This window comes from Hylobates moloch, unplaced genomic scaffold (genome assembly GCF_009828535.3).
Source record: "Hylobates moloch isolate HMO894 unplaced genomic scaffold, HMol_V3 SCAFFOLD_5, whole genome shotgun sequence".
In the NCBI taxonomy this organism is placed as follows: domain Eukaryota; kingdom Metazoa; phylum Chordata; class Mammalia; order Primates; family Hylobatidae; genus Hylobates; species Hylobates moloch.
Genome location: NW_026652280.1, coordinates 95,272,592 through 95,300,456, shown reverse-complemented (window position 1 = coordinate 95,300,456; position 27,865 = coordinate 95,272,592). Strand labels below are relative to the sequence as shown.

At 50.5% G+C, this 27,865-nt stretch overlaps 1 protein-coding gene across 1 annotated transcript; it reads left to right on the top strand.

Annotated features, from left to right (window-relative positions):
* On the top strand, positions 1–27,865 carry ATP1A2 (ATPase Na+/K+ transporting subunit alpha 2). Its single transcript, XM_032154003.2, has 23 exons — positions 1–115; positions 5,139–5,243; positions 5,425–5,484; positions 7,440–7,643; positions 8,167–8,280; positions 8,520–8,654; positions 9,360–9,477; positions 11,776–12,044; positions 12,877–13,075; positions 13,205–13,314; positions 13,492–13,626; positions 14,315–14,504; positions 14,635–14,810; positions 18,776–18,912; positions 19,438–19,588; positions 19,727–19,895; positions 20,132–20,286; positions 20,540–20,663; positions 20,863–21,008; positions 21,194–21,324; positions 23,908–24,009; positions 24,162–24,253; positions 25,564–27,865. Exons 1-23 carry the CDS (start codon positions 104–106, stop codon positions 25,590–25,592), a joined length of 3,063 nt encoding a protein of 1,020 aa, XP_032009894.1. The 5' UTR covers positions 1–103; the 3' UTR covers positions 25,593–27,865.

Genomic DNA, 27,865 nt, shown 5'->3' with positions numbered 1-27,865 from the left:
CTCTGTCTGCCAGGGTCTCCGACTGTCCCAGACGGGCTGGTGTGGGCTTGGGATCCTCCTGGTGACCTCTCCCGCTAAGGTCCCTCAGCAACTCTGCCCCAAGATGGGCCGTGGGGTGAGTATCCCTAAAGAGCAGGGGTCGCACTCTAGAGGGTGAGGGAGGCTGCCGAGGAAGGATGCAGTGGGAATGGGATGTGGAAGGAGAGGGATAGAGAAGCTGAGTGGGATACTTGGAACTTGAAACTAACAGTCTCCAAACTACCAATGCTTGTACAGATCCCACGGCGGTCACATACCCCAGTGCTCTCCTCTCCTCTGCCCGCCCCGGCCCCTGCCCACAGTTAGACCCACAGCCCACCATACACGTCCCCTCCATCTCTCCCTCCACCCCACTCCCACATCTCCAGCCCTTCCCTGCGGCAGTCCCTCCTCTCACTGCATCTCCCGGCCTCCCAGCTGAAAGGATGTTTGGCACTGCGAGTTGTCCTGTCTTTGCCACCTCCTGAAAATATCCATTCCTCTGGGAGTCCTAGCCTGAGAGCTGGGGGTCCATTTTGAGGTTAGAGAGGGGCAGTAGAGCATCCGGCTCCCAGAGTCACCAAGCAGTTCCGGACACCAGCTCCAGGGGCCCTGAGTGCCAAGGACAGCTGGGTGGAGTATGGGGAGGAAGAGCGATGCCCCAGCCCCCACCCCAGCACCCCTCCGGATGTCCCGAGCAGCACTGCCCGTGGGTTCCAAGCCATGGGCTTTGAGGACTTTCCCGGAGGCTGGTGACAGTGACCCCCCCAGTCCACCCGTCCATGGCATTCTGCAGCAATGGCTACACCAAGAGGAAGATTAACAACCACAATGGGGCGGGCAGGGAGAGGGCTTTGAATTCTTGGAAATGAAATTCCCATATGGAGAAGAGCGGCCCAGTCCTTTTACATGCTGTGCCTGGCTGCTTTCCTTTTGTGGAATACTGGCAAAAGAGGACACAGAGGGAAAGGGCATGCTGCGGAACGGGAGGGTGTGAGGAAGACTGTGCCTAGGGGGAGCCGTGGGTGTTTCTGGGCCCAGGAGGAGTCAGGCAAGGACACGTTATTGCACCAAGTTGAGCAGCTGGGAAATCGTGAGCCTGGACACCAGGGTTCCTGAGCTAGGGTCGGAGCCATAAATAAAATTGGAGTGCATGCATGTAGCTGTGTGTCTGTGTCTGCATGTGTGTGAGTGTGTGTCCTTGACCACGTGTTCTCCATAGGCGGGGAGTCCTGCAGTTACTCATGGATGAGTACCTGTGTTTGTGTCTCAGCAGGCAAATTTGTGAATGTACAAGGCTTCAAGCCTGCACAAGCATAAATGTCACTGTGTGGGGGTGCTTGAGAGTCTGTGAGCCTGCCCTTAGGAGCTGTGAGGTATGGGCTTCACGGAGGAAGAGGTCATAGCTGCAGGAAGTTATACTGTCTTGGGACCTTCAGCTGCATCTTGACATCTCTGGCTCCCCATGGAAAGGGCATCCCCAGCTGAGATGCAGGACCTCTGAGAAGAGGCAGGGGTTAAAGGATCAGATAAGCCCTCCATTTCCCCCATCCAAGTGAAGAGAGAAGGAGGGGAGGTAGCACCTTACCCTGCTCCATCTTAGAGCAAGGTAGACCCAGCTCAGGAGGTCTTGCTTGGGAAGTGATGAGACCTTGGCTTTTCCAGTCTGTCTTTTTCCCCTAGCACCCCCAAACTCCCCTTAATCACCATCCTCAGTTGCTGCGGGTGATGCAATAGGAAGATGAGGAGCAGATCTGGGCTGTTTAAACTAAAAGGCTGGGTGAGGTGGGGGTATTTAGGGCCTGGAGCTTGGAGTTCAACCTATCAACGACCCCTCAAGAGGGAAGGCATCTGTTACCCACAACCTGTTCTAGGAATGATTTTTCCTCCAATCCCTTCTCCCCTGCATCTCTACTGCAGAGGCAGGCTTAACTGTCCCCCCATTACCCAGTGGCTGTGAAGGGCAGCGTGGGAGCTGGGGGAAGGGACGACACTGGTGGGAGGGAGCCCAGCCTGCTCCAGCTGCCACGGAGAGGCTGAGATGCGGGGAGCGTTGGCGGATTCCCAGCTGCCCCCACTCTGTCCCAGCCTCTGGCTTTCTCAGAAAGGACTCTCTGTTCTCCTTCAGCATTCAAGACCCAGAGAGGGGGACTTGTGGTTGGGGGAGGGAGGAGCGGAGGGAGGTTGGGGGGGGTCCTTGCTTCCTCTCTTTCTTTCTTGCCTGGGCAGCCGCTGGCCCCAAATCTCTGCAGGCTCCTGGCTGCAGAGCCTGAGATCTTTGCCAGGACAGGAGGAGGGGGAAGGGGCAGTGTGTCTCAAGCTCTAAGCCTGCCGGAGAGCAGGGCGGGAGCTTGGGAAAAGGAGGCACTGCATGGAGCTGCTTAGCTCAGCCACAATCCAGCATGCCAAAGTGCATGGACCAGCAAGTTTTTAAAAAGCAGGCATTTTATTCCAATTTTATGAAATTTATTTCACATCTGAATATACAGAAATTCCTCTGCACCCTGCTCTTCTGCCCGCAGACCCAGCCCTGCTCCTCTGTGTATGCCCGGGTCCCCTTCTGTCCCTGAAGTTCCTGAGGGTCACACTGAAGCTCAGCCAGCCTGATCTCTTGCCTCTGGTCCTTTGATTGCATTTCATCCTTTTCTCAGCTCTGTCCCACCACAGACAGTTAGTGAATCTAAAGCACTTCAATCCACTCAATTAAATGAATCCTCTTAGGTCACCCAAGAAAGGCAGAGGTAGAACCACTCACAAGCCTTTCCCCACCCCTTCCATTGGGCTGCTCGGTCTCCCCAAGAAGATCTGCCTTTAGCAGGCCAAACTTATACCAGATTCATAGATGCTTCAGATGGAGACAAACCCACGATTTTACTGGTCACATTTTCTGAGAAGAGCACTTCTGAGCAACACAGCCTCCAAAAGCTCATATCTTTTTAAATCATTGGTATCTTGGAAACAACAGTGTTGAATCCTGCTTGCATCCCCCACCCCTATCCTTGCTTCTGATTGTACTGGTCAGACTTCTACCTCTCAAGATGCTGAATTGGTGACCTCTTACGAACAAGGCAGCTGCCTTACTTCTGGGATTGCTCCTGACTCTGATAAGTAAAAAAGGCATTACCCTGGAGCACAAAAGACTTAGGGCAGTGAAGCTATTCCATACGATACCACAGTGGTGGATACATGTCACTATACATTTGTCCAAACCCATAGAATGTACACCAAGAGTGAACTCAAACCCAAACTATGGGCTTTGGATGATAAAGATGTATCAATGCAGGTTCATGATTGCGGCAAATGTGCCACTCTGATGCAGGGTGTTGATAGTGGGTGAGGCTGTGCATGTGTGGGGGCAGGAGATATATGAGAACTTTCTCTACTTCCCACTCAATTTTGCTGTGAACCAAAAAATTGCTCCAAAAAAAGTGTAATTTTTAAAAAGCAAACAAAACCCCCAAAACTGCATTATCCTGAAAAAAAAAAAAAAAAGGCAAACACCTTGGCTGTGGATCCTACCCAGGTATCCACTCTTTATGGGAAACAAAAATTACATCATAGTGTGGGAACGCTAATTCCTGAAAGCCTAGTGCAGACTTTGCAGAATCCAGTGGAGAAACAGGCACCAGGTGGAAACTGAGCAGCCCCTCTATGAAAAGGACTCTATTCCCTGAGGGAAGTGGGAGGAGAGAAGACTGGGGCAGAAGAGGAAGTAAGAAGGTATCTTTTTGGGAACTTTTCATGGCTACCCAGGCCTTCCTCAGCCTCTATCCTATTCTATCACCCCAAGAGGGCCTCCTCTTAGAAGGAAAGATTTCCCATCCTCTCCCCAAGAAGTTCCCTGTGAGACCCTGGAAGGCTGCTGGTGGTGAGCCCACAGGCCCTGGAGTGGAAGGGAAATCAGGAGCCTCATAAGGCTGCAATTAAAATGTCCATCTGGTCAGGCGCAGTGGCTCACACCTATAATCCCAGCATTCTGGGAGGCCAAGGTGGGAGGATCACGTGAGCCCAGGCAATATAGTGAGACCTTATATATAAAAAAAAAGAGAGAAAGAAAGAAAGAAAGAAAGAAAATCGTTTTAAATTAGCTGAGCGTGGTGATGCATGCTTGTGGCCCCAGCTACTTGAGAGGCTGAGGTGGGAGGATCGCTTGAGCCCTAGAAGCAGAGGGTGCAGTGAGCTGAAATTGCACACTGCGTTCTATCCTGGGTGACAGAGTGAGACCCTGCCTCAAGAAAAACAAGAAAAGTCCATCTGATTCGCCAGATGACCCAGGAATGTCTAGACTTAAAAGCTATATAAATTGTGGTTTTAGATTTACTCTCAGATACAATTTCTTATGTTTTGGGACAAATGGGGCTCAGTTCCCATGTTACCCAATTGTGCTTTGGGGGTCCAGTCCTGTGAGTTGCCTCCCGTCTAGTAACGGGCAGGCCTGCCCAGCAGGATGGAGAAGGCTCCCAGCACACCCCGTGTCTCCACTTCCTGGACATGCCCTGACTCTCCAGCTACTGCCTCCTCTCAGTCCATCAGGCCTGCTCTTTCCGTCCCTACCATTCCACCACCAGACCTGGCTCTCCTCTGGACACGTTCCTGCCTAACCCCCTGGCTCCCCAAGGACTCTTACTCCCCCAAGTTCCTGAGTATTTCTACCCCTCTCTAAGTAAAATTGCCATGGTGTTGGGCTAAGACATTCCTACAGAGTGATTCTACTCCCTCAACAACCCCTCACAAAACCCTGTCCACTCCCTTCCAGAATTTTCCCAAATAGTGTAGGATACAGGTTTTCAAAATTTTTGTTTCGTTTTGTATTTAGCAGCAGGGTCCTTTCAACAAACAAAATCTTAGCAGAAGCCCAAGCATTAAACCGCTCAAGTGGTGCTTTTCAGTCCTGAGCCCCTCACCCTTCTCTGAAACTCACATGGGAGCCCCTGGTTCTGCCAATAGTCCACAAACTGAGGGCCTAGGGTCCCTCACCCTCCATCCCCCGTATCTCCCCCAAGGCAGCTGCTGCTTTTGAACCCACCACCCCCACTGCCTGGGCTCCCTGGTTGGGTGGTGGGAATGGAGGCTCCAGCCCCTCTCTTCCCTGACTCTCCAGCTCTCCCTTCCTCCCTCAGGCTGGCCGTGAGTACTCACCTGCCGCCACCACGGCAGAGAATGGGGGCGGCAAGAAGAAACAGAAGGAGAAGGAACTGGATGAGCTGAAGAAGGAGGTGGCAATGGTGAGGGAACTGCTGGGCCGTGGAGGAGGGGCCCCATGCTGGGAGAGCTGTCCCTGCAGCCCATTGCGCTCAGAGAAACTCCATGTCCCCCATGCTGCTCAACTCACCCCTGTGCCCTGCAGTGCCCTCATATGCATCTTAGATACCTCCTCCCCAAAGTAACTCACCCTCGCTTCCCCAGGATGACCACAAGCTGTCCTTGGATGAGCTGGGCCGCAAATACCAAGTGGACCTGTCCAAGGTGAGTGGAGGGGCTTCTAGGGAAGGAACAAAAGAGGCAAGAAAACCATGCAGCATCAAAGTGGCAGGAGCCTTAAAACTGTAATCCAGCCTTCTTTACAGATGAGGAAACTGAGGCCCAGAAACAAGGACTGGCCCAAGGACATGTGGCTAGTTGGTGGCACAGCCAGAACTAGAATTTGGATCCCCTGCATCCTAGCCCAAAGCTCTCTCCCTGTATACTCTAGAAGCCAGGACTCCCTATGACCTAGGCCCCAGAGGGCCTCCAGGCAGGGCCCTTCCCTATACCCCAAGCAACTTCAGTTGCACACAGCCTTCCACAGACCTGACAGCTGACGCACATGGGCTGACAGCCCACTCCTGTGGTTACGTGATTTGCTGGGCCCCTGCTACATACGTGACATTGTGATAGATGCGTTACATACATTTCTCTAATCTTTACAACAACCCTTTGAGATAGGTATTGCAGACCTGTTTATTAAACAAAGGAGGCGCAGAGAGGGGGAGTAACTTCTCAAGGTCCTGTGAACAGTAATTGGTACAGTCAATTGCTAAGCCCTTCAATTAAAAATTTGCTTAAAAATCATTAATCAAAAAATGCTGGGTGTGGTGGCTCATGCCTATAATTCTATCACTTTGGGAGGCCAAGGCAGGCAGATCACTTGAGGTCAGCAGTTTGAGACCAGCCTGGGCAACATGGCAAAACCCCATCTCCACTAAAAATACAAAAATTAGCTGGGCACAGTGATGGGCACCTGTAATCCCAGCTACTCGGGAGGCTGAAGCAAGAGAACTGCTTGAACCCAGAAGACGGAGGTTTCAGTGAGCCGAGATCATACCACTGTGCTCCAGACTGGGCGATAGAGTGAGACTCCATCTCGAAACAAACAAACAAACAGACAAATATTTAGTGGGTATATATCTCCTTTATGGGCCGTCCCTGACTGCTCTTTCTAAAATTCGATGCCCCTATTCCTTTACCTTACTTTATTTTCCTTGGTAACACTTTTCACTATCTGGCACTAATATGTATTTGTTTATTGTATGTCACCTCTCCAGATCATAAGCTCCTCAAGGGCAGGGACTTTGTTGGTCTTGTCCAACTCTGCATCCGCAGAGTGACAATTGTGCCTGGCACTGGATATACATTTATTAAATGAATGAATGAAAAAAAAAAGAAATGGTCCCTGCTTTAAAGGAGCTCAAAGTCTAGCAGCAGAAAAAATGCAATCATAGGATTCCAATGCAATATGGTGAGTGCAGCTCTAGAATCAACTATAGAACACCATGGGGAACCAGAAAGAAGCATCTGAACCAGCCTGGGGCTGAGGGAATAGGGTCAGGCAAGGCTTTCTGTGGAAAGTGACAGGTGATTGCCAAAGTTGTGTGACACTGATGGTCAATAATGTAGGACTTGAGCAGGGTGTGGAGGTGCCCACCTGTAGTCTCAGCTACTTGGGAGGCTGAGGTGGAAGGATTGCTTTAGCCCAGGGTTCGAGGATGCAGTGAGCTATAATTGCACCACTGCACTCCAGCCTGGGCAACATAGCAAGAACCCATCTCTTAAAAAAAAAATCTAGGACTCTCCTAGAATCCTTGATAAAAGAATCTGAAGGAAGAGAGATGGGGGAAAAAACAGTTGAGGTGTCTTTCCAGGGAGCTTATCCAGACTGCCTCCAGGGGAGATGTTATGGCCCTAACCATAGGTGTTGTTTCAATCCAATATAATTAGGGGTGGAGCCCAGTCAAACCCTTCTCAGCCCTCAAGCCCTCCAAGTTGCATCACAAATGCCACCTCCTCCATGTGGTCTCTCCTGATGGTCCCCCACCCCTTCCAACCAGGTGGGACTTTCCACCTGGGCATTCTTCCCATGCCCGGGAGCTGAAGGGATGGGCATGGTGATGGGCTGGGTTGGCTCCAGATGCATGCCCCTATGCCTCTCCTTGCTCCCTCAGGGCCTCACCAACCAGCGGGCTCAGGACATTCTGGCTCGAGATGGGCCCAACGCCCTCACACCACCTCCCACAACCCCTGAGTGGGTCAAGTTCTGCCGTCAGCTTTTCGGGGGGTTCTCCATCCTGCTGTGGATTGGGGCCATCCTCTGCTTCCTGGCCTACGGCATCCAGGCTGCCATGGAGGATGAACCATCCAACGACAATGTGAGCCCACACGCCTGACCTGGGAACAGCCCGTGACTGTCCTCCAACCCTGAACCCCCAACACAGTGGGCGGTGGGCAGGGAACAAGGCCCTCACATCACAGTCCTACAGACGCCCCTGCATCTTAGGCTGGAAAGGGGTGAGGCTTCTATACATATCTGTAAAGCACTCCCCCCAACAGCGCATACACACTCACATATTCATTAATTAATGAAACAATCTCTCCCTGTTCCTCCCCGCTTAAGTGAGCCTGTCTGCATGCCTGGGTCTTCATCCCCTAGCAAAGTCCTAACCCTGGGAACTTCCTAAGACTTTCCCTCCCATTTCTAGTCTTAACAGGCTTGAGGTTGGCAGATGAAGGGGGAGGTTAGTGAGAAGGGCTTTCCCCTACCATCATCACTCTCAGTCACAGACAAAGGTCTGGGCCGTCATCTTGGATGGCACTGCCTGCTCATCCCAAGTGACAGCTGCCCCTTTAGGGTTGGGGGAAGGTCAGGTCCCTGAAATTCTTTCTCCTTACCAGCTATATCTGGGTGTGGTGCTGGCAGCTGTGGTCATTGTCACTGGCTGCTTCTCCTACTACCAGGAGGCCAAGAGCTCCAAGATCATGGATTCCTTCAAGAACATGGTACCTCAGGTAAGATGGCAGGGCTGGGCTCTGGGCTAGGGTGTAAGGTTTTGGCAAGAGTCCAGCTCATCCTCTGTCAACTCCTGTGCTCTAAGATGGAGATGGACAGAAAAGATCCTCCAGCTTTCCATGCCAGCAGCTAATTTTTCATGGGGCTTCTCCTTCTGCTTGGCGGGGTGGGAGACCAGCAGGAGAAGAAGGAAGGGGCAGAGACAAGCATTTCATGCTCTGCCTGTGGCTCCCCATAGCAAGCCCTTGTGATCCGGGAGGGAGAGAAGATGCAGATCAACGCAGAGGAAGTGGTGGTGGGAGACCTGGTGGAGGTGAAGGGTGGAGACCGCGTCCCTGCTGACCTCCGGATCATCTCTTCTCATGGCTGTAAGGTGAGGAGGTCATACTGCAGCAAGCAGCTGAGTCTAAGGAGCAGGCTGTGTGCAGAGCTAAGAGGGGCCCAGTGAGGTTTAAAGGTGGAGAGACCCAGGTCCAAATGTCAACACCATGCCTATGCCCCTGCTAAACCTTCTCTCAGTGTGGGTGCTTTTGCAGTGCCTCCTTGCATCTGTGTGTTACGAATGCTCTATGCCCCAGGTATTTCTTTGTTGTCCACTTTTTAGCAATCATGTATTGAGTACCAATTATGTATCAGCTGCTTTATATATGTTCGATTAGCTATCTGATGTAATTCTGAAAGAGTGGTGTAATCACACGGGGCTGCTGCATGCGGCCACACACGTTGCATCCTGAATGACCCCAGGTGGTGCATTTTCATAAACTACTATGTTAGTGTCCCCCGCTGTGGTTGTGCAAGGCAGAGATTCTGTTTACATTCACCATTTTACAGTTGAGTACATGGAGGCTCTGTTGGTTAAGCAAGTAACCCAAGGTCACATAAGAAGTCAGGAGGAGTCAGAATTCCAAACCAGGGCAGGGGAAATAGATGAGTAATGCCATAAATATGTGATGAGGGCAAGTGTGACTTTGTTCCTCGTGTCATGAAGATTGAGTGTGGTTGGAGGTGGTTCAGGAGACAGCTGTGTGCATACAAGTGGCTCTGCCAGTCTGATGACTACGCACTCCTTCCTCCTCAGGTGGATAACTCATCCTTAACAGGAGAGTCGGAGCCCCAGACCCGCTCCCCCGAGTTCACCCACGAGAACCCCCTGGAGACTCGCAATATCTGTTTCTTCTCCACCAACTGTGTTGAAGGTGAGAAGCCAGCCTGCCCCCTGTAGGAAAGAGTCTGAATCCTGAGTCCACGGTCAGGATGAAGGGCTCTGGTAGTACTTACTTGGCAAAAGCTCTGCCATTGGTGGGGCAATTGAGGGGTCAGGGGGCCCTGAATATTATGGAAACACCCTCCAGAGAGCAGGGTATTGACTGGGGGCAGCCTGACTCCATGGGAAATGTATCTCCCTTCCCCAGGGAGATCTCTGTTCTGTCCACCCCAAGACTGAGTGGATTCCAAAGCTTTCAGGTATTGGGTTAAGAACCCCTTACACATGCGCACACACAGATGCACATATGCTCAGAACCAACCTGGATTCTTAGGAGTCTTTGGATTTGATTGATGCTTCTATTCCTTGTGGTTCTGGGCCTGGCTGCCTCCTTTGCTAATCTTTGCTTTGGCCAGGGCCCCAGGGTGTGGGAGGGCCAGGAAGGCATTCCGGCCAGGTGAACACTTGGGCCCTACTTCAGGCTGCTTCTAAACCTTTGTTACACCAAAAGACATGTTTCACCATGCACAGACTACCCAGTTTGCCCCGTCCCTCTTCTGGGTTCTAGAGATAAACAAAGGTCAATAAGAACTCCCAGAGCTGCCATCACTTAATGGCAGTGGTCCAAGCACAACTGAAACTTGTGCCCTCTGTGGTCAAGCCAGTGAGCAGAGTCAGGGCTGAATCAGAGAAGGAGTAGGAGGGAAGAGACAGAAAGAGGCCTCACTAGACCAATGGCCTCTGAAAATAGGGCAAAGGAGGCCTCATATCCCAATCCACACTTCCCCTATCCATTACTCATTTCTCCTCAGTGTATTATGTTTCTCTGGGGATTTTTTTTCCTTCTTCCACAAGTTGGAATTCTACTGCTTGGAATCCACGAGGGATCGGTTTCAGGACCCCCTTGGTTACCAAAATCTAAGGATGCTCAAGGCCCTGATATGAAATCGCATAATATTTGCATATAACCTGTACACATCCTCCCATATACTTTAAATCATCTCTAGATTACTTATAATACCGAGTGCAATGTAATTTTTATACTGTTTTGTTTTTAAATTTGTATTATTTTTATTGTTGTATTGTTATTTTTATTTAGCTCCAAATATTTTCGATCTGAGGTTGGTTGAATCTATGGATGTGGAATCTGTGAATACGGAGGGCCAACTGTACAAATGAAAATCACCACACATTACATTTCCTAAGTTTGTTTTTTGTTTTGCTTTTGAGACAGGATCTTGCTTTGTCACCCAGACTGCAGTGCAATGGTGCAATCACAGCTCACTGCGGCCTTGACCTCCCAGGCTCAAGCGATCTCCCACCTCAGCCCCCAGAGTAGTTGGGACTACAGGCGTGTGATACCATGCCCAGCTAATATATATATATGTATATTAGAGATGGGGTCTCACTATGTTACACAGGCTGGCCTCAAACTCCTGGGCTCAAGTGATCCTCCTGCCTCAGCCTCCCAAAGTGCTGGGATTACAGGCAGGAGCCACAGAGCCTGGCCAAATTTCCTAAATTTTTAATGTACTGAGATTTTGGAATTTGCGTTTCTCACAATTGATTTATTCAAAAATGCCTAGTAATATATTCCTTTTGCTTACTCTGCAATTTGCTTTGAAAAGAGGAAAGGAAATAAATGAGATATTTGTTCAGTACCCGCCATGTTCCAGGCACTGGCCTAAGTATATTAGAGCATGAGCTCATCTGAATATTAAAACAGCACTGAGATAGGAATTCAAATAAGGATTCAAACCCAAATTTGGCTGGCTCCAATGTGCATGCTTTTTTCAATACACCACCCTTCCTTCCTGGAAGACCCCTGTAATGTCACATAAGGGTTAGCAATTGCCTGGCTTCCTCTATAGAGATTCATGCCTAATGTTGACAAAGAAAATCTTAAGACTGAATGGAAAATCCATAATGAGTGCTTTACTTTGTGTTCATAATATACTTTTGGATGGTATCAAGTTGGGAATGATTTTACCAAAATGCCACAGGCAATTTTTATTTATTGAATCTCCTCTATTTGACCTTTGAGATTATTTGCAAGCTTCTCCCCAGGCTGGAGTACAAGAGAAAATAATTTGCTGTTGTATTGATTCTGGGATTGGCGATCTATCCAGGGAAAGGAAGGCCAAGTGGGGACAATCTACTGAATGTGGCCTCCAGATCTGTGGCTTTAGCTCGCCTATCCTGTGATGGTTTTCCTTGCTCAGGAAATAGGATGGGACTGCAGTCCCTGGGAGCCACAAAGCACCCAACCTGATGTCCCACCATGTTGCAGGCACTGCCAGGGGCATTGTGATTGCCACAGGCGACCGGACGGTGATGGGCCGCATAGCTACTCTCGCCTCAGGCCTGGAGGTTGGGCGGACGCCCATAGCAATGGAGATTGAACACTTCATCCAGCTGATCACAGGGGTCGCTGTATTCCTGGGGGTCTCCTTCTTCGTGCTCTCCCTCATCCTGGGCTACAGCTGGCTGGAGGCAGTCATCTTCCTCATCGGCATCATTGTGGCCAACGTGCCCGAGGGACTTCTGGCCACTGTCACTGTGAGTGGGTCAGGCTGAGGTGCCACCAGGGGAGGGTCTCACTACTCTTTCCTCAAAGTGATAGAGGCACAGTTGCTTGTGGCTTCTCAGTACTTTTTTCCCCCTAGAGTCACATATTGGATGCGATACTCAGAGATCACTCAATACATGGCTTAGGGTGTGAGTTGAGAAATCTCAGGTGGGGCTATTCTTAGGCACTCAATTTCTCTTTTGGAGCTTGTCACAGCTGCCTTTTCTCACGATCTGCCAGCAGTCTGGGTCTCATTCCGGTCAAGTCTCCTGTAGAGGCTGTCTCAAAGGCCACCGGTCACTAACTAGCAAATCCATTGACCTTTTCTCAGCTCTCCTCCCTAACTCTGCTGCTGAAACAGATACTGCTGTCCACCCTCCTAGCATTCTGTCTTTTGTCGATTGCTGTGATGTGTTGCTGTCCTGGTTCGCCTCTCCTCTGTCCCTTCCTGCTTCCCCTACACTGATTCTCAGGCCTCAGCTCTCTGTTCTTCTTACACCCTGAGCAAGAGCCAATCTGCTCCCAGTTTCCACTGTCCCTTCTGTGTTGATGACTCGGACATCCTTATGCTCAGCTCTGCTCTGGCCCTCTCTGGAGCTCTAGTCAAATGTCTTAAACCCCCTAATGGGCATTTCATCTTAAAAGATACTCATGATCTCAACACATCTAAAATTGAACATTCATTCTTTACAGCTAAGTCCTACCCATTCAAGTTAGTGGAGTAGAATCAGGGGAGGAGGAATGGAGCCACGGTCTAGGGTAAGGTTATGGCCATCTCCGCCTCCAGCCTTAAACTTTTTTATTCTCCTCTTTCTCTACCAGGTGTGCCTGACCCTGACAGCCAAGCGCATGGCACGGAAGAACTGCCTGGTGAAGAACCTGGAGGCGGTGGAGACGCTGGGCTCCACGTCCACCATCTGCTCGGACAAGACGGGCACCCTCACCCAGAACCGCATGACCGTCGCCCACATGTGGTTCGACAACCAAATCCATGAGGCTGACACCACCGAAGATCAGTCTGGTGATTGGGTGCTCCAGAGGGGGTGGATAGGATTAGAGGATGCTGAGGGCAGTGGCGTGGTAGGGTGGGTGGGTGAGATAAAGGCTCTAAAGGGAGCCACGCTCCTGGTTCTCCCTCATTTCCTCCCAGGGGCCACTTTTGACAAACGATCTCCTACGTGGACGGCCCTGTCTCGAATTGCTGGTCTCTGCAACCGCGCCGTCTTCAAGGCAGGACAGGAGAACATCTCCGTGTCTAAGGTAGGGGGTCAGGACACACAACAGGTATGTTTTGAGGGTGTCTCCAAAGGCCTCTTGCTGGCCCCAGCTTTCCTTCTCACATGATGTGGCTGCCCTGGGGGTTTCAGTGCCCCCTTCACCTGATCCTCCACTTCCTTCCCTCCCATGCTGACACTGAATTCTTGTCTCTTCTGGCAGCGGGACACAGCTGGTGACGCCTCTGAGTCAGCTCTGCTCAAGTGCATCGAGCTCTCCTGTGGCTCAGTGAGGAAGATGAGAGACAGAAACCCCAAGGTGGCAGAGATTCCTTTCAACTCGACCAACAAGTACCAGGTCTGCTTGGGTTGCCAGGACAGAGGAAGAGAGAGGAATATAAATGGGTGAGGGTGGACAAAGCCAAGGGGAATCATCACTAGGAGGAGTGGGGGTGTCTGAGGGTCACATTCCCTCCCCCTACTAAGCCCCCCAGGACAGCTCATATGACTGCATGTCTGATTGCAACTAGCCCCAGCTCCCAAACCTTACTCCAGCCCTTACTACCATCTCACTCTCTCAACTCTTCTTCCCATAGCTCCGCATCCTCTGGCCTAGCCTTCCAACTCTTCTACCCCAGTCAGTGAAACCATAATTCTGTAATTCCTTTATGGTGCCCCTTAGCCTTTAGGCACCTGTTAAATGCCAAGAATGCAATCTCAGCATTCCTTATTATCCATAGAGGTAAAGCCCCCTGAGGCCAGGTGGTGGTGGGGATGCCCACTGTGCCCCTAGCATAGTGCCTGTCTTAACCTGACCTCAATAAATATTTGTTGAATGAATGACTGTCCTACGGAGGTGGCTCTCAGGTTACAAGTGTTGGAACTGTGAGGTATAGACACCCCCCTGCACAAGGCGATTCTCTTTGCTGACAATCTTTGATGGGTTGGGGCTACTTTTCTAAGGTGGTTTCCTTACCAGCTGCTGCTCTATGCCGCACTACCAAGACAAGTATGGCCCTCTCTGTAACTGCCTGTTGTCTCTCCAGCTGTCCATCCACGAGCGAGAAGACAGCCCCCAGAGCCACGTGCTGGTGATGAAGGGGGCCCCAGAGCGCATTCTGGACCGGTGCTCCACCATCCTGGTGCAGGGCAAGGAGATCCCACTTGACAAGGAGATGCAAGATGCCTTTCAAAATGCCTACATGGAGCTGGGGGGACTTGGGGAGCGTGTGCTGGGTGAGAGGCCAGAAACAGGAGGCCCAGAAGGGGATTCCCAAGCCTCTGCGGCATCCCTGGGGTGAAGGACTGTGGGGGTGTCTAGGAAGCCACTCTGCGGATCTCACTGCTCCCTTCTGCCCCCCTTCAGGATTCTGTCAACTGAATCTGCCATCTGGAAAGTTTCCTCGGGGCTTCAAATTCGATACGGATGAGGTGAACTTTCCCACAGAGAAGCTTTGCTTTGTGGGGCTCATGTCTATGATTGACCCTCCCCGGGCTGCTGTGCCAGATGCTGTGGGCAAGTGCCGAAGCGCAGGCATCAAGGTACTGGCCTCCCTTCCTCCCCTCCATCCTAGCCTCCCTCATGTCAGAGGTCAAGGAGCTGCAGTGGCTGCTGCCCCGGAAAGGCCCAGGCCACGGTAGCCTCCTTCCCACTGACTCGGAGAAGAAGCTGTCCATCTGCAAGGAAAGGCCCACCCCTGCCTTGGAGCACTCACGCTCATCCCTTCTGCTCAGAGAGGCCAGTGTCCCATGCCCCTCCTCTCCCTCCCTGGCACAGCTCATTGTCCCATCTGCATGTGCATCCTTCCATTCTGATTTGAAGCAAAATCTGGCACTCCTATCTTGGAGACCTAGTTGTCCTACCCTTCCCAACTACTGCCCACCCTCTCTGTCAATTTGGATGGGATTAACAGGCTCTTGTATACTCCTAGTGGCTCAGCCCATAACCTCACAGAATGCCTCCCACTCAAGGTTCTCTTGTTCAACTATGGTTGCTTCTCACTGACCACTCCCTCCTCTGTGCTATGTTTGTTCTTCATTCAACAAATATTTATTGTTTACTGTGTTTCAGACACTGTGCAAGGTGCAAACTCTAGCACCTTGCACAGTGCCTGATACATAGTAAACAATTTGTGTCACATGACACATCCAGATGGGACAATGAGCTGTGCCAGGGAGGGCACATATAAATCAGGCACTATTCTAAGCACTAAACCTGTATGATTTCATTTAATCTACACAACAACCCTGTGAATAAGCACTAGTATTTTTCCTTTTTTACAGAGAGGGAAACTGAGGCACAAAGTAACATGCCAAGGCCACACAGCTAGTGTAAGTCATAGAGCCAGTACTTGAACCAAGGCAGTCTGCTATTTCTTAACTATCATACCAGGAGACTTGGCGCTGTGGGTATATGTGGTTTCTTTTTTTTTTTTTTTTTTTTTTTGAGACGGAGTCTCGCTCTGTTGCCCAGGCTGGAGTGCAGTGGCGCAATCTCGGCTCACTGCAAGCTCCGCCTCCCGGGTTCATGCCATTCTCCTGCCTCAGCCTCTCCGAGTAGCTGGGACTACAGGCGCCCGCCACCACGCCCGGCTAATTTTTTGTATTTTTTAGTAGAGACGGGGTTTCACCGTGGTCTCGATCTCCTGACCTTGTGAACCGCCCGCCTCGGCCTCCCAAAGTGCTGGAATTACAAGCGTGAGCCACCGCGCCCGGCCGGTATATGTGGTTTCTGAACCCCATAACCCACTCTGTCTCCAAGGCAGGCATCATTATCCCTGTTAAAAATAAAACAACGCTGGGCACAGTGGCTCCTACCTGTAATCCCAGCACTTTGGGGGGTCCAGGGCTGGTGGATTACCTGAGATAAGGAGTCCGAGACCAGCCTGGCCAACATGATGAAACCCCATCTCTACTAAAAAAAAAAAAAATACAAAAATTAGCCACATGTGGTGGCAGGTACCTGTAATCCCAGCTCCTTGGGAGGCTGAGGCAGGAGAATCGCTTGAACCTGGGAGGCAGAGGTTGCAGTGAGCTGAGATTAGGCCACTGGACTCCAGCCTAGGTGACAAGAGCAAGACTCCATGTCAAAAAAAAAAAAAAAAAAAAGTAAAACAAATGGAAACTGCGAGTGGGTAAGTCTTTTTCCCAAAATAAAACTGCCAGTAAGCGATGGACTCGGACTATGAAGCATGGTCTGCTTGACCGGAAAGCCTGAGCTCCTGCTGCTTGGCCAGGTCCCTCCTCTGTGATCAGAACCATCATGGAGGCCCGGGCAGAGGACCTCTATGGGAAGTCAGCTCAGGGAAATATTAATTCTGCCTCAGAGAACTGGATGATGTTTGACAAAGGGAATGATATTTGAGCTGGGCTTTGGAGGTCAAAGAGTATTCTGCAAGGCAGCGAGGGAGAGGAAGTCATGTCAAGATCAGAGAACGGTGCGTACCCTGGCGTGGCTAGACTGTACAGGGCATGTGTAGGGGTTGGCAGGGGAGAGGTGGCAAGGAGCACTGGGGGTTGAGACTGGAACATTGAGTCAGAGCCAGTTGGATAGACTTGGCTTAAATGCCAGACTTGGGCTTTCTCCTGCAGGCCACAGAGAGCCACCAGTGTCACGGGGGAGGTTGAGCTTTTAGGAGACTACCTGGGTTGAGGAGGGACTGGATTTGGGGAAGAACTGGAGTCACGGAGAGACAGGTTAAGAGGCCATTGCTGTAGTTCAGGTAAGGAATGATGACCTGAACTAGGGCAGAAACAAAGGGAGTGGAGAGGAATAGCCATGTTTGAGAAATGTTTTGAGAACTTGGTGACCAAACTGGATATGGAAGGTGAGGAAGATACAGGAGAGAAGGGGACAGAGTGATTAGAGAGGACAACATCTAAGGTAGGGAGCAGTAGCAGGCTTGGTGGGGTGGCGGGAGTAGAGAAAAGGAGTTCAATGTTGACTTTAAGCTTGAAGAGTCTATAAGATAACCCAGAACAGACAGATGTTCCAGTGAACATTGGAGTATGGTTTAGAGCTCATGAAAGATGGTCAGGACTGGAGATTTGAATCTCATTAGCACAAGGGTGCAAACTAAAGGCTTATAGTATGTTTTATTACATTGCCCAGGAAGAGCAGACGGGTCAAGTGAAGGGAGGAGAATGAAACCCTGTGCCAAACCAACATTTAGGCACAAGAGGAACCAGTGAGGAGGGGAGAGGGTGGTAGGACCCAATACCATTTGATCTTCATGACCACCTGGAAAGGCAGGAATCATCTCTGCATTGTGCTGAGACCTCAGTGCTTGACTTGCCTAAGGTGCTGTAGCTGGAGAAGGTCGATGTTTAAACTTGAGCCCCTCATTCACCTCCAAAGCCACTGCTTCTTCCATCCTACCAGGCTGCTGCCCTGAGAGGCTGGGAAAGAGCATGCAGAGGAGTGGAGGGAAAACAGGAATGGAGGAGTATGTGGAAGCCAGGGGAGGGCAGGGTTTCAAGGAGAAGAGGTCAAAGGTGCCAAATGCCTCAGAGGGGTCAAGTAGGATGAGGACGGCAAAGACACTTTTCATTTTTCAGTTGAGAGGCCCATGTGGCCTTTGGGTGGCAGTTTCAGTGAAGTGGTGGGAGTGGAAGATAAGGCAGTGGGGACCACGGAGGCTTCATTTTCAGTATCCATAGGACTTGCCCCACAAGCCCACACATGCAAATGCTATCCTAACCCAACTCTGCTCACCTCATAGCCTCTTGGTCCGTCAGATGCCAGCCACCCTCCCCATCCCAACTCCATTCACTCTGCAACAGTAGCAATGAACATTATGGTGAAGGTAGGGACCAACGTGCTCACCAGGGAGGATGTCAGAGGCAGATGCTCAAGGTGGTGGAGGCAGGGGTGTTGTCTCCGTCTTATTCCTGTTCTGTCCATTACATTGCTGCAGTGATCAATATTTGACACTAAGAACCTCGTGTCCTATTTCCAGGCCCCTGTGCATTTGAGCAAATTGTAGCCTCTCTCTAAGTCTTGGTTTCCTCATGTGTAAAATAAAGGAGTTGTTAAACGGTCCTTCCAGCTCTGACTGCCTTGAATCCCATGAAATCCAAAATCCTAAACTAATCTCCTAAATAATCCTAAAGATTTGAGGCTTCTCTTCCAGGGGATCCTCATGAACTTGTTACTCTGTTATGGATACTTTCCTGCACTTAAGCAAACTATCTCTCTCTAACGCTCTGAACATAACTCAACTTGCCATTATCTTTCCTCCTCACCCACCCACTCAAATTCACAAAATCCCCACCCACCTCACATATACACACATCCCACACATAGACACACACTACCACCCCCCCACACAATCCACACACCCACACACCCCCCCCCCCCCACACACACACACACACGCCATTATTTCGGCTGGGATCTGCCAGCCCCAGACATCTCGCTATCTAGCTTTCTCTTACTTTGGGAGAGGGATAGGAGGGGGTTAAACCCTTAATACTACTTTCCTTTTGTCTCCTCTCCTTCCCACTAGGTGATCATGGTAACCGGGGATCACCCTATCACAGCCAAGGCCATTGCCAAAGGCGTGGGCATCATATCAGAGGGTAACGAGACTGTGGAGGACATTGCAGCCCGGCTCAACATTCCCATGAGTCAAGTCAACCCCAGGTGAGGCCTCTGCAGGAAGCCCCTGCCCCCCCAATCAACACGTCCTCTTGCACAGAAGGCTTGGGTGTCCCCTGGGGGTATTTGGACAGCATTTCTGGGACCTTTATAGACCTTACCTCTGACACTATTGTGACTGGTTCCTCAGCCCTGAGCTTGTATCCAGGCTGTGCCACCGAATACCTGTGTAACCTTGGAGATGTCACATTCCCTTCCTGAGCCTCCATTTTCTCACCACAAAATTAGGATGCCATCTCCATTGCTGTAGGAGTGGGATGTGAGTAAAGAAACTAGCCCAGGGCCTAGCAAACTGCGCTTACAACTGTGATGATCCCATGGTGAGGATTTAGAGTCACATCCTCAAAGAGAAATGGGGGAAGTGAGTACTGAGGAGAGGAGAACTGAAGCAACAGGGGAAGCAGCCTCAGCAGGGAGCCTGCAGGCCGCGGTGGTGAGGAGAGGCAGGGGGCAGGAGGGGCTGGTACAGGTGCCAGGGGTCAGCTGTCTCTGCCCCCACCCACCCTCCAGAGAAGCCAAGGCGTGCGTGGTGCATGGCTCTGACCTGAAGGACATGACATCGGAGCAGCTCGATGAGATCCTCAAGAACCACACAGAGATCGTCTTTGCTCGAACGTCTCCCCAGCAGAAGCTCATCATTGTGGAGGGATGTCAGAGGCAGGTGAGCACAGCCATGGGAGGCAGATGACAGGCAGGGACTGAGGAGGCAGGGACAGGGCCAAGACAAGCATGGAGTGAGGGGCGAGAAGCCAGGCTTGGGCAGGAGTTTCGTCCTCAAGTGTGGCCGTCTTCCCTCCAGGGAGCCATTGTGGCCGTGACGGGTGACGGGGTGAACGACTCCCCTGCACTGAAGAAGGCTGACATTGGCATTGCCATGGGCATCTCTGGCTCTGACGTCTCTAAGCAGGCAGCCGACATGATCCTGCTGGATGACAACTTTGCCTCCATCGTCACAGGGGTGGAGGAGGGTGAGGAGGCTGCATGGGCTGGGACGGTTCACAGGATACTGAAGCCAGCACCTCTGTTCCCTGTCCCTTTACCCCAGTTGAAGAATCATTCCACAACTCTAGGCAGCCCAGCCCGCTTTAGCTTCCCTTGAACACAAAATCTTCCTCTCTCGGGAAGACAGGCAGCCATGCTTCACGGGCTAGGGGTGGGGAAGAGTCCCTCTGACCTCCCTGATGCCCTCAGAATCTCCCCACAGGCCGCCTGATCTTTGACAACTTGAAGAAATCCATCGCCTACACCCTGACCAGCAACATCCCCGAGATCACCCCCTTCCTGCTGTTCATCATTGCCAACATCCCCCTACCTCTGGGCACTGTGACCATCCTTTGCATTGACCTGGGCACAGATATGGTGAGTGCAGGAGGTGGAGGAGGGGACAGGCAAGGCAATCGTGATGGCACAGTGGCAGGGAGGAGAGGTGCACTGGGGCAGTGGCCCCAGCTGTGGGGGTTACAGGAGACAGGCACAGGCCTGGAAGACAATGGGGTCTGAATACACGTTTTTTTAACTGCGTCAAAGATCGTCACTGTCGAAGATCAATTGCTCCTGTCATCTCCTACATCCCTTCAAATGCCCTCCCTGCCCCATTTCCTACCCCACACAGGTCCCTGCCATCTCCTTGGCCTATGAGGCAGCTGAGAGTGATATCATGAAGCGGCAGCCGCGAAACTCCCAGACAGACAAGCTGGTGAATGAGAGGCTCATCAGCATGGCCTATGGACAGATCGGTGCGCCAAGCCCTGGGCCTCAGGAGGGAACCCCAACAGGGTTCTTTTCCCAGCTTTCAGAGGAATGAGCCCCAAGCAAAATTCCAGGACAGGGGCCAGCTACCCAAGGGTCAGGGACCTCCACCTCTGGCCCTGAGGGGCTGTGCCCCTTCTGCTTCCTGCTCTGACCCAGCCCCTGCCTTTGGCCCTCTACCCACAGGGATGATCCAGGCACTGGGTGGCTTCTTCACCTACTTTGTGATCCTGGCAGAGAACGGTTTCCTGCCATCACGGCTACTGGGAATCCGCCTCGACTGGGATGACCGGACCATGAATGATCTGGAGGACAGCTACGGACAGGAGTGGGTGAGTGGTGCTGTGTAAACACAGTGCACATGTGTGAAAGTATGGGGAGCTGAATGCCTGGCAGGAGTGGCCAGTGGTGGCCAACTGGGACTGGGGCTAGGGGTGGATCAGGAGAAACCGTGCTACCTTCTGGTCCTACCCTTTCCTCCGACACTCTCATCTGTCTCTGCCCACCCTCCCTCCAGACCTATGAGCAGCGGAAGGTGGTGGAGTTCACGTGCCACACGGCATTCTTTGCCAGCATCGTGGTGGTGCAGTGGGCTGACCTAATCATCTGCAAGACCCGCCGCAACTCAGTCTTCCAGCAGGGCATGAAGTGAGTGCCCACCCCCACGGCACCTACCCACCCAGGCTCTGGGCACACTCACCAACCCACACAGGCCAAGCTTCCAACTCAGCCCTGGCCCAGAGCTGTAAGGAGGGCATCAGATTTTAATCTTCCATCTGTATATCCATAGATAGGTTTCATACAGAAGAGAGAAGCCATGCTTCAGGCTCCTAATTTTGCATTTTGTTATCGTCTCTCTCCACCTTCCTTCTCTCCCTCTCTCCCTCCCTTCTTTCCCCCATCTCCTACTTAGTGCCACCTGCTCCTATCCTTTGCCCAGCCCTAAATCCAGTGTCTTCTGTGCCCACCTCTCCCCTGGCCTTCTGCAGGCAGCCTAGTTTATAGCTCTTGCACTGTGATTCTGGAGGCCACATGCTGCCGAGGGTCAGGTTCAGTACTTCTTGCAGTGTGAGTTACAACGTGCCAGGCTCTGTGCTAAGTGCCTAACACATTGTTTAGCCTCACGATAGCTCTATGAGGTGGGTATTACTGTTTACATTTCATGGATAAGAGACCCCAAACAGGTTAAATGATGTGCCCAAAGTCACCAAGATGGTAAGTGTTCACCAGATCTGTCTCTAAAACCCAGCCCTGGCTACTACCCAACATTTCTGCACTCGCACCATCTGGCACTGTTTGGAACTCAGTAATGACTGTGATTCTAGTATGGGTGGTGGTTGAGCACTGAAGGTTTCATGCTGGTTCCTTTTATTTTCTCCTACCATAAACAATGGCCACAATTCCTAACATGAGCTTGTCACAGTTTCTTAGTTTGGGGCTGGGGAGGGTGGGGAGAAGATGCCAAAGTGAAGTTAATAACACTTAAGATCCAAGGGAGAATAAAGTGAAAAGCCTGTTAGATAAATAAAGGTAATATGAAGGAAGGAGATTCCAGGAAGCTAAAAATACAAATGGAAAAAAAAAATGCAATTTGAAGAGAACAAGGAGCAGAGAGTCTAAGAAATTGGGTATAGTTCTGGGGCCTGGGACTTGCTATGCACTGCAGGGATGACACAGGAAGGTGGGAACATGGCCACAGTGGCTACATCCAGCCCATCTTAGAGGCAAATGGGAAAAGTGGCAAATGAAAGTCAGGCTGGGTACAGAGGAAGAGTACTAATACCTCAACATGCCTCACCTTAGGTCCCTGGGCCACTGGGGATCCTCAGAGATGCTATTTGCCTTATTTTGAAAAGCTTTATGAAAATAAAGCACTCACCTATGAGAAGACAACCAGGCTTACTAATGTGTCATCCTTATGCAAAAGCCAAGAGCACATATCATGAAGTGGTGATCGGATGCTGATTCACAGTTCTGTTTGGAAGCCATGGATAGTTCTAATTAATTTTAAATGGGGAAATGTATTCAATACTTATTCACAAATGTAGCTTGAGAGACAAACAATTAAATGTGGCTTTACAGAAGAAAATAAGGAGGTCCTTAGTGAGTGAAAATTTGGAAATCACTGGCTTGAACCAAAAATAGGTACCTTGTGCAAGATACAAAAGATGGAGTAGCCGGGAACAGTGGTTCACAGCTGTAATCCCAGCACTTTGGGAGGCTGAGACAGGAGAATCACTTGAGCCCAAGAGTTTGGTACTAGCCTGGACACATGGTGAAACTCTATCTCTACAAAAAATATAAAAATTAGCAGGGCGTGGTGGCAAACACCTGTAATTCCAGCTACTGGAGAGGCTGAGGCAAGAGGATCACTTGAGCCCAGGAGGTGGAAGTTACAGTGAGCTGTGATCATCCAGCCTGGGCAACAGAGTGAGACTCTGTCTCAAAAAAAAAAAAAAAAAAAAAAAAGTGGAGTAATAATGTGACTGAACATTTTCCATGTTTCAGAGCTTTTCACGTGTTATCTCCCTTAATTTTCCCAGCAACCCTATGATAAAAAGGTAAAATCTCCATTTGATAGAGAAGGAACGTGAGGCTCAGAGAAATTCAACATTGCCTGCAACCCAACGCTAGTCAATGGCAGAACTGGGAACAGATGCCACCTGTCTGACTGCAGAAACTGCCCTCAGAACCTCCTTATTCTATCCTGCTTTTCAATTCTGATAAAGTGAACATATATTAACCACTTATTATGCAGTGATCCCCTTTACATTCTCTGAATTAAATATCTATGATGAAACCACCACCAGGAACTGTGGGAGATGCTGAGACGGTAGAAGACATACATGGGCCCTGCACTGAAGGAGCTTTCAAGCATCTTGCTGGGGAGACGACACTTTCACGGGCCCTGTGCCTGGAGCAATAGCAAGATCATGAGACAGGCCCCATGTTGACCACCGTACAGAACACGTCACCCAGCACCTAGAAACAATTATTTAATGAATGAATATACGTGCAATAGGCAACATTCAGAGGTAAACTCAGTAAGCAGAAAAACAAATAACATCTTCCTTTGGTTACATAAAGCATGAGAAGAGGCTGTTGGAAGAAGACATGCGACTATGTCATTTAGAATTCTCTCTCCTCTTTCCCTTGCACCCCAGGGGTATCCCAGGATCTCTGCCTCCTTGATCCCCCTTCACCTGCCACCCTGCTTTCTTTGCCTTTCAGGAACAAGATCCTGATTTTTGGGCTCCTGGAGGAGACGGCTTTGGCTGCCTTTCTCTCTTACTGCCCAGGCATGGGTGTAGCCCTCCGCATGTACCCGCTCAAGTGAGTGTCTCTTTCGGGCGACCTGAGTAGTCATATGGGGGGGCCTTCAGCCCCCTCCAGGATCCAAGTTCTGATCAGTTTGAATGCTCCTTTATGTGATGGCCACCAAGCCAACCTCTGATGCTCCTGACACTCTCCTCCATTGCTTTCAGAGTCACCTGGTGGTTCTGCGCCTTCCCCTACAGCCTCCTCATCTTCATCTATGATGAGGTCCGAAAGCTCATCCTGCGGCGGTATCCTGGTGGTAAGCCCCTCTACATCCCCTCCAGCAAAGTGCAAGCCCCACCACCAGCTCCTCCCTCCAGGACCACACGCAGATTCCACTCCTACTACTGGTTCCTGCTCCTGTTCCTCAACACCCTCAGATCCCGGGGTCCCAGGTCCCAGGTGCCCTGACTCTTTCGAACCTGTTGTCTCTGCCCTCTTCCCATCAGATTCTAAGTCCCGCCTAACTCACACTTGGTCTCCGAGGCCCTCCACCTTCCACCTGAAACCACAGAACATCAGAATTAGAAGGGCCTTTCCAGGTCACCTAGTCCCACATCCATATTTTACAGATAGAGGAGGCTCAGAGGTGAATCTGTTCGGGTTGTAAAACAAAGAATAGCAGGACTGGTACTAGAACCCAGGCCTCCTGATCACCACGCATCAACCGACAAGTTATTGGTTTTCCTACAAGCATTTTTTTTTTTATCACTTAGTAGAGGTTAAAATATGATGGCTTACAAACCAAATACTGTCCAGGAATACTGTTTGGTTGACCTGTCCCATATTTTGTGTGTGTGGGGGGAGGAGGGGGGATTAATTGGTCTGATATAGAAAATTTAGGGTCTTTCACATAAAATCTGAATTCTACTTCTCCTAAAGATCAGAAGAGCTGTTAATCCCATGTCCACATCTCTGCACAGCAATAATGGACAGCTGCTCCCTTAGACTCTCATTTGTTACCTGAAGAGGCCCTGCGAGCGTTGGCATTTTCACCCCCGACCTATTCTGCCCCAGCCTCCACTGTGCTAAATACAAGTCTCCCCTAAAGGCAGGTTCACCCTCCCTTCCTTTAACCTATGGCCCCAGCTCACTGGACCTCCTTCTCCTCCCTTTCACCTTCCTTTTTTTTTTTTTTTTTTTTTTTTTTTGAGACAGAGTCTCACTCTGTCACCCAGCCAGGAGTGCAGTGCAGTGGCACGATCTCGGCTCACTGCAACCTCCGCCTCCCGGGTTCAAGCAATTCTCTTGCCTCAGCCTCCAGAGCAGCTGGGATTGCAGGCGCATGCCACCACGCCCGACTAATTTTTTGTATTTTTAATACAGACAGGGTTTCCCTGTGTTAGCCAGGAGTCTCGATCTCTGCCTGCTTCAGCCTCCCAGTGTGCCGGGATTACAGGCATGAGCCACTGCACTTGGCCTCCTTTCACCTTCCTAAGCCACTTCTCTCAGTGCCCTTCACCAGGCTTCTCCTTCCACCTGGCCTCAGCGACCCAAGCCCCTAGGAAATTGATCTCTTGCCTCCTTTTAAGCTCATGCTGCAATCTCCACTCCCAATCTCTCTAACAGGCTGGGTGGAGAAGGAGACATACTACTGACCCCACTGGAAGAAGAACCAGGCATGGAAAGATGGGGAACTCTGGAGGTGTTGTGGGGATGGTGATGGAGAGGGATGGAAATTACGGGTGGCATTGGGTGGCAACATTTGGGGAGAGATAATGAGGCAACTCAGCAGGCTAAGTTGCGGGGTATATAAATTGGGGTGATGACCCCATAGACCTAACTGTGAACAATCAGATTAGACACTATGTGTTAGAGTCTCCACCACCAGATCCTTTTCCATCCCACTCCACTATGTTGTCTATTTTTTCTGAGGAATTAAGGGTTACCCCACCCTCCCCACTCCCATCCCTTCAACCCCACTTCCTACTATAATAGATCAGCATCCAAAAGCAGGAACCCATTTAAACCAGAAGGAAGCCCTCTCAGATCACCCCGGCATCACTCCATTTCCCACTTCCACCCCCGTTAGCTTCCTGCAGGACTCTATCCCTGGCTTCCCCTTCAGACCTTGCAATCACAAAAGGTTCTGCGGGTAAGTGCAAGGGCCTGAGGCTGGAAAAGGCTGACTTGTCTTCCAGTCGAGGCTAGTAAGGGACCTGCAGGGAGAGCTGGGCAGACAGATGGGAGATGGGGGTAGCTGGCTGGAGGAAGGAAACAACAAAGGAAGCGAGGTAGTGCCAATGACAGGACATTTGACATGAGTCTCCAGATAGATGTCGTGGACTCCAGCTCTATGTTCCGCCTTTTAGAATACCCCACCAGCAGAACAAACTCAGATCTCATCAGGGTCGCAGCAGAGGCAGGACCAGAAGGCAATCAAGAGCTTCCAGAAATGCCACACTTGTGTGCCACAGAGTTCCCCGCTGACCCTTGGTTAGGGGTCCTCTTAGTCCACAAGGTCCAGATGTCACTCATGTACTTAATAACAGTTCACCTTCTGTAATACTAAGTCCTCAGAGCTGCATGCTGTTCTGAGAGGGGTGGCCACAAGTTCTTTCCCAACCCCTTCCATTCCCTTTCTTTTCATGCCCATCCCGATGAACCTGCATCATTCCCCGGCACTGCCAAGCCAACCCTGGAAAAGGAGTTCCCTGGCCATTGGCTAGAATCAGGGTGGAGAAGTTCCCAGAACCTTCCTGTCTCCCAGGAACATGTATGCTTCCAGGGACAAGCTTAGGTCATGAACATGGTCAGAACCCTTGGACAAGAGGAAAAATACTAAGAGATTTGCTTTTGCTGGGTGCGGTGGCTCATGCCTGTAATCCCAGTACTTTGGGAGGCCGAGGCAGCTGGATCACGAGGTTAGCAGTTCGAGGCCAGCCTGGCCAACATGGTGAAACCCTGTCTCTACTAAAAATACAAAAAATTAGCCAGGCGTGGTGGCACACGCCTGTAATCTCAGCTACTCAGGAGGCTGAGGCAGGAGAATTGCTTGAACCTGTGAGGCGGAGGTTGCAGTGAGCTGAGATCGCGCCATTGCACTCCAGCCTGGGTGAAAGGGTGAGACTCCATCTCAAAAAAAAAAAAAAAAATTTGCTTTTGACGTCTTAGGTGGCAGGGCTGTTCCCTCCAGGCAAATGCCCTTCAAACCGATGATCATTGTGCCCACTTTCCCTGGGCTGGAAAGTTGGTTTCAGGTTCCTACAGGAGATACCTTTCTTTCCCTTACTCCCTATCTAAGACTTTTGCTCTGCAGGCAGCTTTGCCCATTCTCTAAGCCTGGCTTAGAAGTTCACTGGGAATGTCCTGTAGAGAGAGACCTAGATAGGTCATGCAAGTGAGAGAGACATCTGAGAAAAATGGAAGACCTAAGGCAGACAGGAAGGAAGCACAAAAGACAAGCATTGGGTCAGACCCATAAACCGCCTCCCAAAGGCTGTCATTTCATTGCACTGGAATTTTGCTTTATCAGAAGCACCTGGAAGTAAGGGAGTCATTGCCTTGGGCCTGGGAGTCTAAGTGGGAGACCATATTAATTTGGATCCGATTAATTGGAGATTACTAACTGTGGACAAAAGTTTATCTTTGCACAGTCAATAAAAATGGCATTTGTTTAGTAAATTAAGAGCATCGACAATATTGCTAGAGGTGGCATGTTTAGTCTACCGAAAACAATACTTTTCAGGCACTTTAGAAATATCCTTTTAGAAGCAGCGAGTGCATGGGCTAATTATCATCAATCTTTATGTATTTGTTAAAGAAACATCTACAGGATCTTTACTGGTGACCTTTTGTAAGACATTAGTTTGAGGTACTACCTATGTACTTGAAAATAATAAAGTTGCATTTCTTTATGAAAAAAAAGAAA